The sequence below is a fragment of the Laccaria bicolor genome, genomic scaffold (genome assembly GCF_000143565.1).
Source record: "Laccaria bicolor S238N-H82 LACBIscaffold_21 genomic scaffold, whole genome shotgun sequence".
NCBI classification, from domain to species: Eukaryota; Fungi; Basidiomycota; class Agaricomycetes; order Agaricales; family Hydnangiaceae; genus Laccaria; species Laccaria bicolor.
Genome location: NW_001889892.1, coordinates 252,466 through 265,238, shown reverse-complemented (window position 1 = coordinate 265,238; position 12,773 = coordinate 252,466). Strand labels below are relative to the sequence as shown.

Here is a 12,773-nt window from a genome sequence, read left to right as displayed (position 1 = left end):
AAGCTTATACGGGAGTACTCAGTAACCATGTGGAGAGTGCAGACTTTCCCTGGTCGTTGCAAGGAGAGGCCGTTTTAGAGGGATGTGCGCGTAGCTACAAGCAGCCACATAGCTCAGAAGTCGACGGGTCTACCCTTCATGGCCGGTACCGAGAAGTTTAGACGAGATCTTGTTGGGCTTCATACTGGGAGGGCCGGGGTCGTTACAAACGTCTGGCACGTTGTAGGTCGAACAGTCAACTTTGATTCTGTGTAATAGCGAAGGTGATAGGCTTCAGCGCTGGCAAGAAATCCGCACTTCAGTTCCTTATTTTCAAATTCTATCCGCAGGTCGAAAAACGTACCAAACTGGCTCGGTCGTTGCGTCACCAAGGGAGCCTCGAGTCTGCCGCTGTAGCAGCAATTCGGGAGTGAGTCGTTGATTCTAAAACAAAAGTTGCGTTAGTTTTGTCAGTTTTGAACGTGATGCAAAACCATTTCACCGGATACCTGTGTCCTTTTTTTTCACTCGAGCACCAGCCGCATGTCCACTGCCTTTCGTTATAATTAACCAATGAGAACTTCCCAAGGGCCTCCCTAGGCCCCTCAGCCTTGCCCTTCATTCCAAGTTGTTCCGGATCTTCGTCTTTGCTTTTCCCTCTTTCATCCGTTAGTACCCTGGACAGGCTGTTGATGCAAGTTGAGTAGTTGTTAATCAAACTACAGTGTCCTGAGGTTAATTACCGGATTGTAAGACAGCGACACACCCCATAATGGCCGCAGGATGTAGCCTGAATGATAGAGTCGGTAAGTAATTATGCCGCACATATGAACTAAACTTACCTTTTTATTCAATCGTTGTGCATCGTAGCTCTAAGATGTGCGGGTAGAAATTGACTTGCCGTTGTTCGCGATCATGAGGGCAACTGGACAAACCGTGGACTCACAAGCCACAACACAACTTTCTTCCAAACCACTCCTACAGGGCACACATTGCGCTACCATAAGTACTCCGGTAGCTGATAACACTCTCGACATAGGACTGAATGCCTTCTGATACTTACGCTGCCACGATGAGCAAGACACTGTCACCTCCACTTTCGAACAACTGTGAGGGGCTCAATCAACTGGCCTATCGACCGAAGTTCAGGGCAACAGGGCTCACTGCGTAAGGCTAGGAAGTGATATTTTTAGGAAAGTAAGTAGTCGTACCCGTCTTCTTGGTTGAAAAGGTGAAAGAAACTCTGCATTTCCAGATCTTGTAACGAGCCATTGATGGCGACAAATTTCATGGGCTGTCTATGAATGATTTACTGGAGAACGGTGCAAACGCCAAGCGGCCGAACCTATGATTCAAGACCGTTTTCAGCTTGAAATTCGAGATGCTCTCAATGCTCACCCTCCCCACGGTCATCTGTGTGTCCGTTTTACTTTGCTGCGCCTCGTTGCTAATTGGTAGCCCAGCGCAGTCAAATCTTAGCCGGCTACTCTTTACAGCTTCGGAGTGCACGACTCAAAAGATGTGTGGTAGATCATATCAACGATTTGACTCTATCAACTGGAGCGGGCCCAAAGTCAACTGCGTACTTCATGCCGCAAGGGGCACTTCTCCTAGGAACCCTTGGCCACTTTCCAATCCTTCCAAACATCCCCGCCTATTGAATGAGCTGGAAGGCGAGCTCGGCCTCTGGTTGATGAGCTCTCTAGCTGATGGCCAAAAGAGAATGGGCTTCTTGACTAGCAAGGAGAGGACGGAGATACGAAACCGCTACTCGAAAACCAGAGAAGACCAACTTTATGTGCGGCCATGAAAAATCAGTACACGATGCGAGCACCTTCGACGCATCGCTGTGAAGTTGGGGTCAACCCGCTGGCAGCATGTCCTTTGACCCAAACGACTCCACGTCAAAAGTACGAAACATCTCGGAATTTTGATGGTCAAATGCGTGTTGGAAGAGGATTTGAAGCACAAGTTCCAACTATGATGACCGGAGGGCACTTGACCCCTTTTCACGCAGTTGCATCTGGTGGCGGTTCAGTGGCTTACACTGAGAGGAAGAAAGTGCCATTACGCAGTTCTGTTACACTTGCGCACCTTCACCAGCCTTGATACTGCAAACCATCTGAATCGTCACCGGCCCCAGTTGCTTTAAGCATTTCCCCAAATTTCCCCACCCACAGAAATTCGCTTTTAGACGGGGCTACTCTCCGATCCTTTCCCAAATACCTCCATCAAAAGTCATCACGAACAACCCAATGAAACGTGGTCTATGGTTTCTCTGCCTCACGCAGCCGATTGTATCTATGCTCTGCGATGGTAGGTTTAGGGGCTGCCGGGAGGTCGGAAACAGGAAGAAGAGTGGCTTGGCTATGGGGGTACGTTCCTTATGAAATGCCTTCAGGGCTGTCTTTTCGCCATGTTCCTGATTGTCCGAACCTTCTCACAGATCGTCCCCTCGGCTGCTCAAGGAGCTTTTGAGCACCGTCCTGTCAGACGATCAGTATCTGACTTCTCACAAACAGTCAACCGAACTTTTCCCCTTCCACCGTTCCACCTCACATTCAAGTTCAAGATTCTCCGCCCCGCTACTCTGACACACTGACTGCATACCACGAAGCCTTCTTCATGAGCTCCAGCTCTACAACCGACTTAACAGCCACCTGCTCTCTTTCTCATCTCCTCGTTCTATCAGAAGGGATCTTCAAAATCAGCACCCGTCAACGCAACACCTCCGTTGGATGCCAATTGCGGAAGAGCCTCTCCGGTCCCTTCTTCCACCTCCCCTTCTTGCAGGAGTGGAATATAGTAGCGAAGCCCCACGAGAGGCTTGAGCCCACCCACAACTCCTCTTATTCCGATCTGTGGCCCCTTCCCTAGGCGGCCCAAGGTCCGTCATTGACAAGACATAAAGGCCCATCCTGCCACGTGTCTGGGTGGCGAGAGTATGCGAATGAACTTTCTTCCATGCCGCTCTTCCTCGCTTGGTCTTACGACGACTAGAAGTCTCAGGGTTGGGGCTCGCTGCTATACACTCCCAGACGGCCGTTTGTTGATGTCTGTGGGGAAGCAAGTCTACGGCTCGCCTGTAAGGGCTTTTCTAGACTGTCGCTGCTCGGCGTAGCTGATGGAAGTTGGGAAATGGCGCTTCCCTACCCCTGAAAGTAGGAGACTGGAATGTCTGGATTTTCCGAAAAGCGACAGTCTTGTGGCTCCTCCTTCAACGTTCTTCCAAGTTCCTCACTGCCACTTGTTGATCAGACAAAGGCAATCGGCAGGACACTCACCATCTCCAGGCTCAGGATGTTTGGCATTGATCACTTCACCGCTATCAACCCTTCGCATTCATGCATTCTTGTCGTTGGCTAAACGGAGGCCAAACTCGTTCCTGCTCTGGAGGAGGAACGTAGTTTCAAAGTTGTGCAAGTCTTGCTTGGATTGTGTAAAGCGGGCACCGATTGTAGGACGCATGTTGGAGGCAGGCTTGTCGACATAATCAGGTAGAGCTGCTGCTGGGGTTTGCGCGGTGCTTGTTTGTTTAGCAAGGGCCAAGCAAGGGGCCAAACCTGGTATCTCTTTGTATTTTTCGACGTAAAGGTTCTCGCTCCTCAACGCTGTTCGTTGCTTGGTGGAATGTGGTGGAGGGTGAAACCCGTAGATCTTTCTCGTGATGAAGTTGGGATACCTGAATGGCACCTGACGACACAGAAAACGTTCCTCCACGTTCAACTTTGCGACCACAGTAGGGTTTATTGGCATTGAGAGACGAAAATGGCGGAGGGCCAGTAAATCAAAGATACCCATTTGATGTTCAAAACATGTCAGCTTTGAAAAGAGAACAGCCGTCCCCATTGATCACAACAGATGCTCGGCGACATTTGCACTTCGGATAAGAATGCAGTGTTCACAGCCGCATCATAAAGACCGACATTATTAGACGCCCGCCTCCTTGAACTCTTCCACTCCAACTCCGCATTTTGAACGCTGAACCTCAAATGGCCTCAACTCCCGCTGGATCCAATAGACAACACGAAGTCTGTCCACCATCTCCCGAAGGCCCACCAGATGTTCTTGGAGGAAAGGCGGTAAGTACTATTTGGGCTCTCCCTACACCATTTTGCCTCACAAATGACTTGAATATTGTGCAGATTGTGGCTGTCAAACCAAGCGGGCCTCGTTACAGTTGCGTCTTTCCTCATAAAATCACTACCTTTGTTCTCACACGTTGAGTTATCCAGTGTACTACCGTCTGTATACGAAGGACGGGCCAATCAGGTCGAATAACCCAATCTGCGTGAACAACCCGTTCATCAGCCGCACTCTTCCAAAGTTCGTCACGCCTCCTCGTATAGCCTTATCCGTAAAGAACCATCTCTGCAAGATTGAGGGCTTATCAGCTCCTACAAGTTCCACGTTATTTGAGTCACTTTCAAGCGAAACCGCAGTTGTGGAATCCTCTCGATTGGCTTTTGGAGGGTCTTCTGGTCCTGGGTCGTCTGAGAATGACCCTATAGTTCTCGTGGTTGGATTAGAAGACGCTGAAAAGCGACTAGCAAGCACAGCACAGTCGGAGAGACTGCTTGAGGCTGTACTGCCTGAGCCCCGTTATAGTATGTTCCAAAATGTTATTAATAACCCTCGCTTACTTGTTTTGGTCCAGTCTATTATCGACTCTACGACGAAGATGGTGCATTGGCATCGAAGACGTCCTTTGATTCGGAAGACTCATCCTTGGGCCGCATCGACACGCACTCCATCGCACCACCACAAACAGTCTCTTCATTGAGCTTCCAAGTCACGAAGGCCGAGGGCTTTGTGACTCGAGCTGTTAAGGTGTACCAAGACATGGACGGAGAGGTGCTGATGACTGATAATGATCACCTACCCCTTCAAGCCCAGGCTTACCCAGGACATCTTGAGGATGAACCCATAACGATTGTCTGTGGTCAAGAGAATTCAATGGCCCCATTAAGCGCAGTGGACTTAAGCCTCTTAACGCAGATTAGAGGGGGGGTGGCATGGAGTAAGTGAAATTAGCAGACAATTGTCAAAATGAATCTCATGCATCCTGCAGATCCCAGTGAAACCCATCAGGCAGACTGGCTTCCTTTCAAGGAGGGGGAGGTCATGTACACGGATGGCATCAAAACATCAGGTTTTATTCTCGGACTCCCAAGTACTCCTCTTTTGTATATTATAAGAATAGTACTGATGCATTCTTTATAGATCCCTATAGCGGTTACGTTGCGATGAACTCCGCCGGACGGAAGGGCTGTGAGTCGCTGGTCCTGAATTCTTAAACGACTTGAAATACTGAGGATATTGTTCTTGTCAGTTGTCCACGATGGTCAGTGGCAGGTTTTCATGTGCCATGTCCCTTTTAAAACTTCCTTCATCATCTGCTCAGGCCATCTGAGACGTCCTTAAGAGAGCTGTTGAGGAGTTTATGACAACCTCATCCTTGAACATAGACATCTAGGGTGGCATAAATGTGTGTTTCTGTATTTCAAGATAGTCGAACGTTGAGGATTAGAAGGAGGATTGGAATTTGTCTCGGAACTATTCGCGCACAAAAGTCCCACCGTATCTTCGCCAAACCTAGGTACTAATGAGCTTGCTTATGGCCTGCCACACAGTAGTACCGAAGTTTCCTCATGCATTAACTATGGAGCTGGCAGTAAACCTAACAGATGGATCGGAAAGGTGACAAACTGGAAAGGATTTAGAAGCGCAATGTTTAGAGTGCAGGCGGGACTCACCAGAGGCACTCAGGCCAAGGAAAACGTATTACTCCCAATAGGTGAATGATCAATAGGGTAATCACAGCGCAGAAGGCATTCTGAGCAGCGTGAATCTTGATACCGGACTAAGCGATGTTGTCTATGGGGCGAGAAGTGAACATACACACCGAAACTTACTACGCCAGAGGATACTGGTCACTCTTCGTGACCTTGGTCAGAGAGAGCTGTGTCTCAAAATGTAGTGGCAACCCATGGAGAAAGCGAAGGATGGAGATGTGGTAGTAGACCTGTCTTCTAAAGGGTCGAGTCCAATGGAAGCGATTCTACCAATCCAAACAGAACTTGGCCAGAACTATTGGCACGACAACGTTCTGCGGGACAGTAGGTGACGGCTTGTTCATTTCAAAGAAACTGCGCACCTTCATCAAAGTATCCGCTGTGGGCCATGGTTGGCCGAAGGTGTACATCAGAGATCGATACACCTGTGCACCATATTTCGCGCCTCAAGATGACATGAATGCTCCAGAAACTGGCCAGATACAGCATTTGGGGGCTCCATTGAGACTTTAGAAGAGAGAATGAATAGTCGTCGTGGTCGTCGTTCTTGCGTGTGACAAACCTGGGCCGTCATTGGTGTAGACGACACTGAGCTCATGAAGAGATCACGACAACGTCGTTCAGCCATCCTTATCTCGCTCGTGATACAGACTCTGAGCTTGTTGTGGCGTCGCGCAACTGCAAGTCTTGCAGAATGCCTATAGAAAAGTTTGAGAGTCTGTCCGACGATAACCATGTTGTCCAAACTCACCGCATACCACAACCAAAAGAAATCTCTCACATGAATGCGCGATCTTCTCTTCGAAGCGGGAGACGAATTAGTTTCCGCCTTCTTAAGGCCACTCCGAATCTACTACGCGGATTGCATTTGAGCCCCAGACATCAGGCCAGCCACAAGGCGAGCATCGACGTGCACGGCCTGCTCTTGCATGTCGAGACACTGGGGACGGTGTTCCGTTTTTCCTTGAGGCAAAGATTGAGATTGGATGGGGGTGACCGGAAAAACAACAAACCGAAGAAGTGTATCGGAGCTGTGGCTGTGCAACCTCGAACGGGAATTTGTCTTTTCATCGTATCCTCGAAGCTTCCTTGCGACAAGGGGGGGTCGAGGAGGGTAAGCTGACACAAGCTCTTTCTCGATTCATGTAGTAGCATCGGAAAGGAGGGTTGAAGCCGTTACTGAGTCTTGATAGATGCCGGTGTTTACCTGACGTGGGGGTGTCAACATGGACGTACATGGCTTCCTCTTGCATGTCGAGACACTGGGGATGGTGTTCCGTTTTTCCCTCGAAGGACGCAAAGGTTGAGATTGGATGAGGGTGACTGGGAAACCAACAAACCGAAGAAAGTGCACCAGAGCTGTGGCTGTGCAACCTTCAACGAGAGTTTCGTATCTAAACTTCTTGCGCAAAAGGAAGGAAAGGGGGGTCCAGGAGAATAGATGACACAAGCGATCCATGTAGTGGCATTGGAAAGGAGGATTGAAGCCGTTGCTGAGTGTTGAAAAATGCAGGTGTTTAGCTGACGTGGGGTGTCAACATTGACGTGCACGGCCTCCTCTTGCACGGGGGATGGTGTTCCGTTTTTCCTTTAAAGGAGGCAAAGGTTGAGATAGGATGGAGTGACTAGGAGAACCACAGAAGCGAAGAAGTGCCTCGGAGTTGTGGCTGTGCAACCTCGAACGGGAATTTGTCTTTTCATCGTATCCTCGAAGCTTCCTTGCGACAAGGGGTGGTCGAGGAGGATATATGGCGCAAGATCGATGCATGTAGTGGCATCGGAAAGGAGGATTGAGGCCGTTGCTGAGTCTTGGAAAATGCCTGTGTTTGCCTCCTGACATGGGGTGTCAACATTGACGTACATGGCCTCCTCTTGTATGTCGAGACACTGGGGATGGTGTTCCGTTTTTCCTTCGAAGGACGCAAAGGTTGAGATTGGATGAGGGTGACTGGGAAACCAACAAACCGAAGAAAGTGCACCAGAGCTGTGGCTGTGCAACCTTCAACGAGAGTTTCGTATCTAAACTTCTTGCGCAAAAGGAAGGAAAGGGGGGTCGAGGAGGATAGATGACACAAGTTCTTTCCCGATTCATGTACTGGCTTCGGAAAGTAGGATTGAGGTCGTGCTGAATCTTGAAAAAATGCCGGTGTTTAGTACCTGACTGTGGGGTGTCACGCTCAACAAGCCGGACGCTGGATGCGAATGCTGGAGGCACCGAAGCATCTCATCTCCACATCGCCTTCCGACAATCTCCGAAATGTCGCTCACAGGAACTAGCCATTGGTTTGTATGGTGGCTGTTGCATCCGAGTCAAAAAACCCAACAGGAGTATGCTCTTAGGATTCAGAAATGGGGTCGGATTGGTTGTCATTGACTTCTGAAGGCGGTGGATTTTGAAAAAGTTCAATCGATTAATCCTTGACTGCCAACTCCTTCAACGTCTTCATGCCACTTCCAATAGACTTCCTGACCAATTCCCTCTTAGCGTCAGCAACTCTTCTCCGCGAAGCCACTGCGGTCGTGACCTTAGGCTGTGGAATATTGTAGAACGTCCCCGCGTCGTCCCCACTTTTGGTGACTCTGCGGAGTGGAGATCCAGAGATCCGCAACATCAACCCCAGGCGCGAATCTGGACGGGTGACTTGAGGTCGTATGAAACGATGAATGCGGAAGACATTGTACGATGGGGCATCCGATAAGAAGACGGTCGGGTGACAGCCTGGAGCATTGGATTTGCCTATAGCGAGTCAGCAACGAGAGTCATTGAATGAGTCGCCCACACGTACCTTTAGAGCGAAAAAGGCTTTCTGTACAAAAGGTAATGGTGTGTAGCTTTGGACTTCCAGCAGCAGCAACGATTAAGCCGAGGCAAGCGATCATTCCATGAAGGGAGGTAGGGCGGTCTCGTACATTTATGGGCACTTGAAGGTTGCGCCGTGCTAGAGGAGTGGTGGGTCGAAGATGAGTTGAAGGGGACGTGGGTCAGAGGACGGGAGAGAATGCGCTCCCACTTTCCACACCGAGGAAGAGCGTGCCGAAGGCTAAGCGCAAGCAGATGCCATTCGGTAAAGTATGCGGATGCTTGGAGGGTTTGGGCTTGGGTGAACTTGTTGGTGTAGTGTCGTGGTCGTCGATCGGATGGATCGGAGGGGGTGATTTGAGCATGGACGTGACAACTTTCTCGAGCCCTTCTGCGCGTAATCTGAGGCTTCGTGCGAGTGTTAGATCCTGGGGTTGTAGCCTCTCGTGATTGCGAGCGCCGCCTTCACTTCCGAGCTCGTGCTGTTCCCCATAGTTGTCTGGTCTCCGACAATAATGTGGCATGTGCATGATTAGGCGATGATGCATGATGCATGATGGGCCACCCGTACGATCAGTCATGCCAAGCTCAGCTCTAGCCTAGACAAAACGCGTTCTCCCTGCGATTGAGTGTAAGTCTCAAGAATCTGAATGGTAATTTTGGAAAAAATGGGTGCAGCGCACCATATGGACCCACAACATGGTCAAATATCAATATATCAATATGCGTGTGCTGTTCTCGCGCGGCAGATCGAGTAAAGATGGTGAGCATGCTTGTATGCCGGAGGATTGAAAGCGGGCTGGGCGAGAGTTGACGTTGATCATGAGGCAGACAAAATCAACAAACTTTTCAAGGATATGTAAATTATGTAAGTAATAAGGGCAGAATATCACGATCATGATGGTGGCTTCTTCTAGCGGCAGGAAACTCTCATGGCGCGCCAGTGACAGCACTCGCCCAGTCACGTCGATTGGGTAAGTATCTTCGTGAGTTTGTTATAGCTTTTTTTATATGCCAGTGCGGCAATGCGACTGAATCGATGAAATGATATAGCTAGCATACGTGCGAGACAATCTTTCGAAACGTTACATAACATGTCAAGTTGTCGTATCAGGACAAGTCTTCCAATATTAGACCGTAACCTTTTTCGGCACGAGCCTCTGTGGATGCGGAGTAAGGATAGTCCTGTTTTTACCGCGTCCCCAAAACCGCGTCAGAAAATGCTTATGTAAAGTGCGGACTTTGAAACCGCGTCGCGTCAATATTGAGAGACGCCCTCAGAACTCTCGACGCGTTTAAACCTTTGTAACACCATCTACCACCACAAATTCCATTCGTATTAGATGACAACCTCAACCTCAACGGATAACAATGTTCAAATTGTCAGATCCTTCAAGAAATTAGAACCAATCCGTGAAATACCCGAAACTCCGGCGTTTATCACACCCTTCCTGCCATCTCCATCGAGTTCTCTTCTTGCGACATTTCGAAATGACTAACATGGGTCGTCACTACACCTTTATTTTTTGGCTCTCCATTCAACAATCTTGGCTCCCTTGGTGGATCTTTGAGCCAACCTCAACTCATCCAACTTCCGCAAAGCGACGCGCAGAAGCTTGTGGAGAGGGCGAAGAAAACTCGAGTGACGATGACAATGGCTTTGAGGACTACGGAGCTCTTTCTGATGGTAATAACGGTGTCGACGAAGAAGATTATACATATAATTTGGAGTAGCATAACGCTGTCTAAAGTAGGCAATGATTATTACTTTCTTTTCGATCCCCTCAGACCTCCAGTCTCTTTTCCACTACCCAAATGATCCTTCTACAACAGCATTTCGCGGCTGCGGTACTGCGGACCATAGTCTCGAAGGACTTCGGCAACACTGAGCTGAGTGGCTCTAGGAGCTCGTCGTCGCCGCATTGTGGTGTTCGTCGTATCTTCAAGAGCTTGGCGCCTTCGGTCTGGGAATTCATCGAGTTGTTGTTTGGGAAGTTCGTGAACCGTTTCTTCAGGACCCGGGTCGGATAAGATTGGGCCAACGTCAAGCCAACGTCGTCATCGTCGAGAGCTCTTGCGGCCTGCCTTTTTCGCGTTGCTTGGCTAGATTACGTTCTCGTGCAGAATTTTGTTGAAGTGTGATCGTGTATTAGAGTAGAAATGCATGAGTTATCACGTTGAGAGCAAACGGCAACGACACAATATTGACGCGACGCGGTTTCAAAGTCCGCACTTTACATAAGCATTTTCTGACGCTGTTCGGAGGGCGTGGTAAATAACAGACTTCATATATCGTGAACCAAGGTACGACTTCACATATATCGAAGTCTGTCTAGGAGAGACTAGAGTAAGGAGGGGGTTAGGTCATTTTAGCATCGATAGTATGGCCTTTATTCTGCACAAAAAATACGCGCCCCCCAAATTGTGGGAAATGCCCGGATTAAAGTTGTTTGTAGATGTGCCGCCGAATAACATCATGTGCCCCGCCGAATCAAAAAATTTTAAAATGACCTATTATACTATTTTGAATGCCCAAATTGCATAAAAACAAGTGCCGCCCCGAATGTCGAGGTGCCGCGCGCCAAATCAAGTTTGGACTTTGTCAAAATTTGGCTGGGTCAACTATATTTTCGAGCTCAGGGGGTGGGGAAAGAAGATTAAATGTACAAATTTGGTATTGTTAGAATCGTATTAGCATCCTCTATTGATCTATGCATACTAGAGAAGCACGGGTGGTAGTGTAAATATTTTATTGCAGCAAGAGACTTCTGAACAATGCTGGAAGGGCCAGGCAAACAAAGGCAAACAGTCCAATAATTCTACAAGTTCATGCTACAAAACATGGGGGAAAAAGCTTGAATGCTCAAACAAGCTGGAATAGTAATCTAGCAGCAATTCTGTTTCTACTGATACTATTTTTAAGAGCACCAGTCACCTGTGGCCAAGCAAATCCAATGCTCGGCTGATTTCTCTGGGTTGTCACACTGTCACAAGTGTGATTGTTGGTTCAATCCAGAGTGCTTTGAAAGAGAAGCAAAAACTCACTTTCTTCAATTCTTAGGCACCACTCTGACTGATGTCTCCCATTGTTCCTTCTGTGTAAAACTGTACTGAACAATGAGTTAGATAAGCCATCTAGAGATAGAAATTGAGAGAAAATACACCTGTAATGCTGCAGGTCCAAAGTTCAGAGTAATTAGTGTTTGCAGGTCCAGTCTACATATACATAGGACTGAACTGGACTGAACCACAGTCCACCTTTCTCCAGTTGCAGTTGCCCACATTTGTAATCAGTCCAGTTGCCAGTTGCCATGTTTTTGTAAATATTTAAAAACTGAAAAAGACTGGTTTAGACTGGTTGCAACTGGTCTTTTATCCCACCACATGTTGGACCTTACTCACCAAAATTACTCACACACATTTTGACTTAATTTTTGGTCCCTCAATCATCAAAAACAGTCAATATTTGGGTGAGATATGGCCAAAAACACTTTTATATGCAATCTGAATGTATGTTCTCTCTGTTTTCACCATATCTCAGTCAAATCTTAACTGAATTGCTTCAAATTTTAAACAATCTACAGAGAATTAAATGATCTATCCATGGATGCAATGTATGTGAGGTAACATTTGAAATATTTGTCACAATAAATTTTTCAACAAAAGACTGATTGCAACTGGTCTGGACTGGTTTTTTTTGCATTGTGGACTGATTAGGACCAGTCTAAAAGGGTCTGGTTGCAGTCCCTTAATATCTGGATTGGTCTTGACCAGTTGCAGTTGCCAGTTGCCTCATTTTGAGGTTAAAAAAACTGGACTAGACTGGACTTTAAAACATCAAGAGTAATAGCTTGTCCAGTAGTTGAGAAGTTCTTGAGCTCCAACATCTTAATTGAGGCTGGGTTTTGCTTCTTCTTAGAAGACAAAAACATAGGAGGATAGAGGGGAGTTTGGCCACCCCTGTTGCCCCACTTCCAGCTGCAAGTGTTCTTCAGCTGGACAACATGGCCATCCTGTGCTCCAGAAGACTTCTCTTTGCTTTTTGAAGCATCTGCCTAAAGCACTTGGACCTTAAGCCTCAGATAGACATATTGAGGAGTGCAAAACGAATGAAGGTTGGGTCATTTTCTGGTTCTTTCTAAGAATCTATTGTACCTCAAATGTATTTGTGTATTCTTTTACATTATGTAGTTGTATTA

General features: G+C 47.8%; 6 protein-coding genes across 6 annotated transcripts; 2 read left to right on the top strand and 4 right to left on the bottom strand.

Annotated features, from left to right (window-relative positions):
- Positions 1-235: 235 nt before the first annotated feature.
- On the bottom strand, positions 236-750 carry LACBIDRAFT_302485 (uncharacterized protein; the record flags this gene model as incomplete). Its single annotated transcript, XM_001883414.1, has 4 exons — positions 236-296; positions 344-423; positions 482-698; positions 746-750. The coding sequence occupies 4 exons, from the start codon at positions 748-750 to the stop codon at positions 236-238; spliced, it is 363 nt and encodes a 120-aa protein (XP_001883449.1).
- Positions 751-2,604: 1,854 nt separating this feature from the next.
- LACBIDRAFT_302483 (uncharacterized protein) lies at positions 2,605-3,063 on the top strand (the record flags this gene model as incomplete). Its single annotated transcript, XM_001883521.1, has 1 exon — positions 2,605-3,063. One exon carries the CDS (start codon positions 2,605-2,607, stop codon positions 2,854-2,856), a length of 252 nt encoding a protein of 83 aa, XP_001883556.1. The 3' UTR covers positions 2,857-3,063.
- Positions 3,064-3,971: 908 nt separating this feature from the next.
- Positions 3,972-5,403, top strand: LACBIDRAFT_302482 (uncharacterized protein; the record flags this gene model as incomplete). Its single annotated transcript, XM_001883520.1, has 8 exons — positions 3,972-4,061; positions 4,125-4,158; positions 4,215-4,586; positions 4,637-4,999; positions 5,051-5,152; positions 5,203-5,250; positions 5,312-5,323; positions 5,384-5,403. The coding sequence occupies 8 exons, from the start codon at positions 3,972-3,974 to the stop codon at positions 5,401-5,403; spliced, it is 1,041 nt and encodes a 346-aa protein (XP_001883555.1).
- Positions 5,404-5,796: 393 nt separating this feature from the next.
- LACBIDRAFT_329343 (uncharacterized protein) lies at positions 5,797-6,510 on the bottom strand (the record flags this gene model as incomplete). The annotated part of the gene is made up of 4 exons (XM_001883413.1): positions 5,797-5,842; positions 5,895-6,040; positions 6,137-6,199; positions 6,337-6,510. 4 exons carry the CDS (start codon positions 6,508-6,510, stop codon positions 5,797-5,799), a joined length of 429 nt encoding a protein of 142 aa, XP_001883448.1.
- A 1,615-nt stretch (positions 6,511-8,125) lies between these two features.
- On the bottom strand, positions 8,126-9,155 carry LACBIDRAFT_294759 (uncharacterized protein; the record flags this gene model as incomplete). Its single annotated transcript, XM_001883412.1, has 3 exons — positions 8,126-8,511; positions 8,561-8,713; positions 8,795-9,155. The coding sequence occupies 3 exons, from the start codon at positions 9,153-9,155 to the stop codon at positions 8,186-8,188; spliced, it is 840 nt and encodes a 279-aa protein (XP_001883447.1). The 3' UTR covers positions 8,126-8,185.
- A 2,469-nt stretch (positions 9,156-11,624) lies between these two features.
- Positions 11,625-11,858, bottom strand: LACBIDRAFT_302480 (uncharacterized protein; the record flags this gene model as incomplete). Its single annotated transcript, XM_001883411.1, has 2 exons — positions 11,625-11,684; positions 11,739-11,858. 2 exons carry the CDS (start codon positions 11,856-11,858, stop codon positions 11,625-11,627), a joined length of 180 nt encoding a protein of 59 aa, XP_001883446.1.
- Between the last annotated feature and the right edge of the window lie 915 nt (positions 11,859-12,773).